The sequence below is a fragment of the Penaeus monodon genome, chromosome 30 (assembly GCF_015228065.2).
Source record: "Penaeus monodon isolate SGIC_2016 chromosome 30, NSTDA_Pmon_1, whole genome shotgun sequence".
Classification (NCBI taxonomy): Eukaryota; Metazoa; Arthropoda; class Malacostraca; order Decapoda; family Penaeidae; genus Penaeus; species Penaeus monodon.
Genome location: NC_051415.1, coordinates 32178535 through 32179606, shown reverse-complemented (window position 1 = coordinate 32179606; position 1072 = coordinate 32178535). Strand labels below are relative to the sequence as shown.

The following is a 1072-nucleotide window of genomic DNA, read 5'->3' as shown; positions in this document are numbered from 1 at the left end:
ACATCTCAGAGGTGCAAAACTTCCCGTTTGCTGTTCCCCTAGCTGCAAAACAGGCCTCATTTTTCAAGTTTCACCAAGGCAAATGTTGGTTGGTCTCTGGTATTTCTAAAGCTTGATTTTACACCATAAAAATTTATATATATCACTGTCATATATGAAATACATATCACACAGTCAGCATTAAATTTTAAAGTATGGTTACCATATCACTGTGAGCCATTTTTGGGTTGGGGTGGGGGATGTATATTTCTTTTTAGTGGAACATTCATAATCGATGAAAATAACTGTGATGATCAAAATGATTATAAAAAAGCAAAATGAAAAAGTATATATAAACCTGAGATGAAGTTGTGAACTTCTTGCCACAGCTTTCACAACAGTACGGCTTTTCTCCAGTGTGAATTCTTCTATGCTCCTGAAGGTTGCCATTCTGGGTAAACCTTTTATCACAGTGGTCACACTTAAAGGGCTTCTCACCTATTAAAAAAAGTAAAAGAAAAATAAATCTGTTTATATATCTAGGTGTATACATATAATTACATTCCAAAGAGAGGCTAAACATAAAGTATGGAAAAAATCTAGTGCTTTGCCTAATAATTCATTATTCCAAATAAAACTGTACAGGATACAAATCACTAACCAAATTGAGTAAGATTCTTACCCGTATGAGATCTAACATGAAGCGTAAGGGATGTCAAGTGATTAAACTGCTTTCCACATATTTCACAAGTAAACTTCTTAAGGCCAGTATGGGTATTCATATGGTTGTACAAGTTTCCTCTGGTTTTAAAGGCTGTGTGACATATTTCACATGGGTATGGTCTGCGAAAAATAAAGCAAGCAACAAATTAGTTTCATTTTCCTTTATATAACTGCTTCTAGCTGGGAAATATCAATCAACCAACAGCATATGTATAACAAATCATTAAACTTTCAGGTAATAAATGACAGCTTGTTACAAACATGTATAGTCTAATGAATCTAATATATACAAAAAAAGAACACAAACTCTTGTCGCCATCTCTTTGTTTAGCTAATCGTTCCCTACAAAAGACAAATTAGCCCATTGGAT

General features: G+C 33.7%; 1 protein-coding gene across 1 annotated transcript in view; it reads right to left on the bottom strand.

The window, feature by feature from the left end:
- Positions 1 to 1072, bottom strand: part of LOC119592719 (zinc finger protein 224-like) — a gene marked incomplete at its 3' end in the record, with an annotated part of 14299 nt that overhangs the window by 1924 nt on the left and 11303 nt on the right. Inside the window, 2 exon segments of the mRNA XM_037941656.1 lie at positions 338 to 477; positions 662 to 822. Coding sequence (XP_037797584.1) covers positions 338 to 477; positions 662 to 822 — 301 coding nt within the window.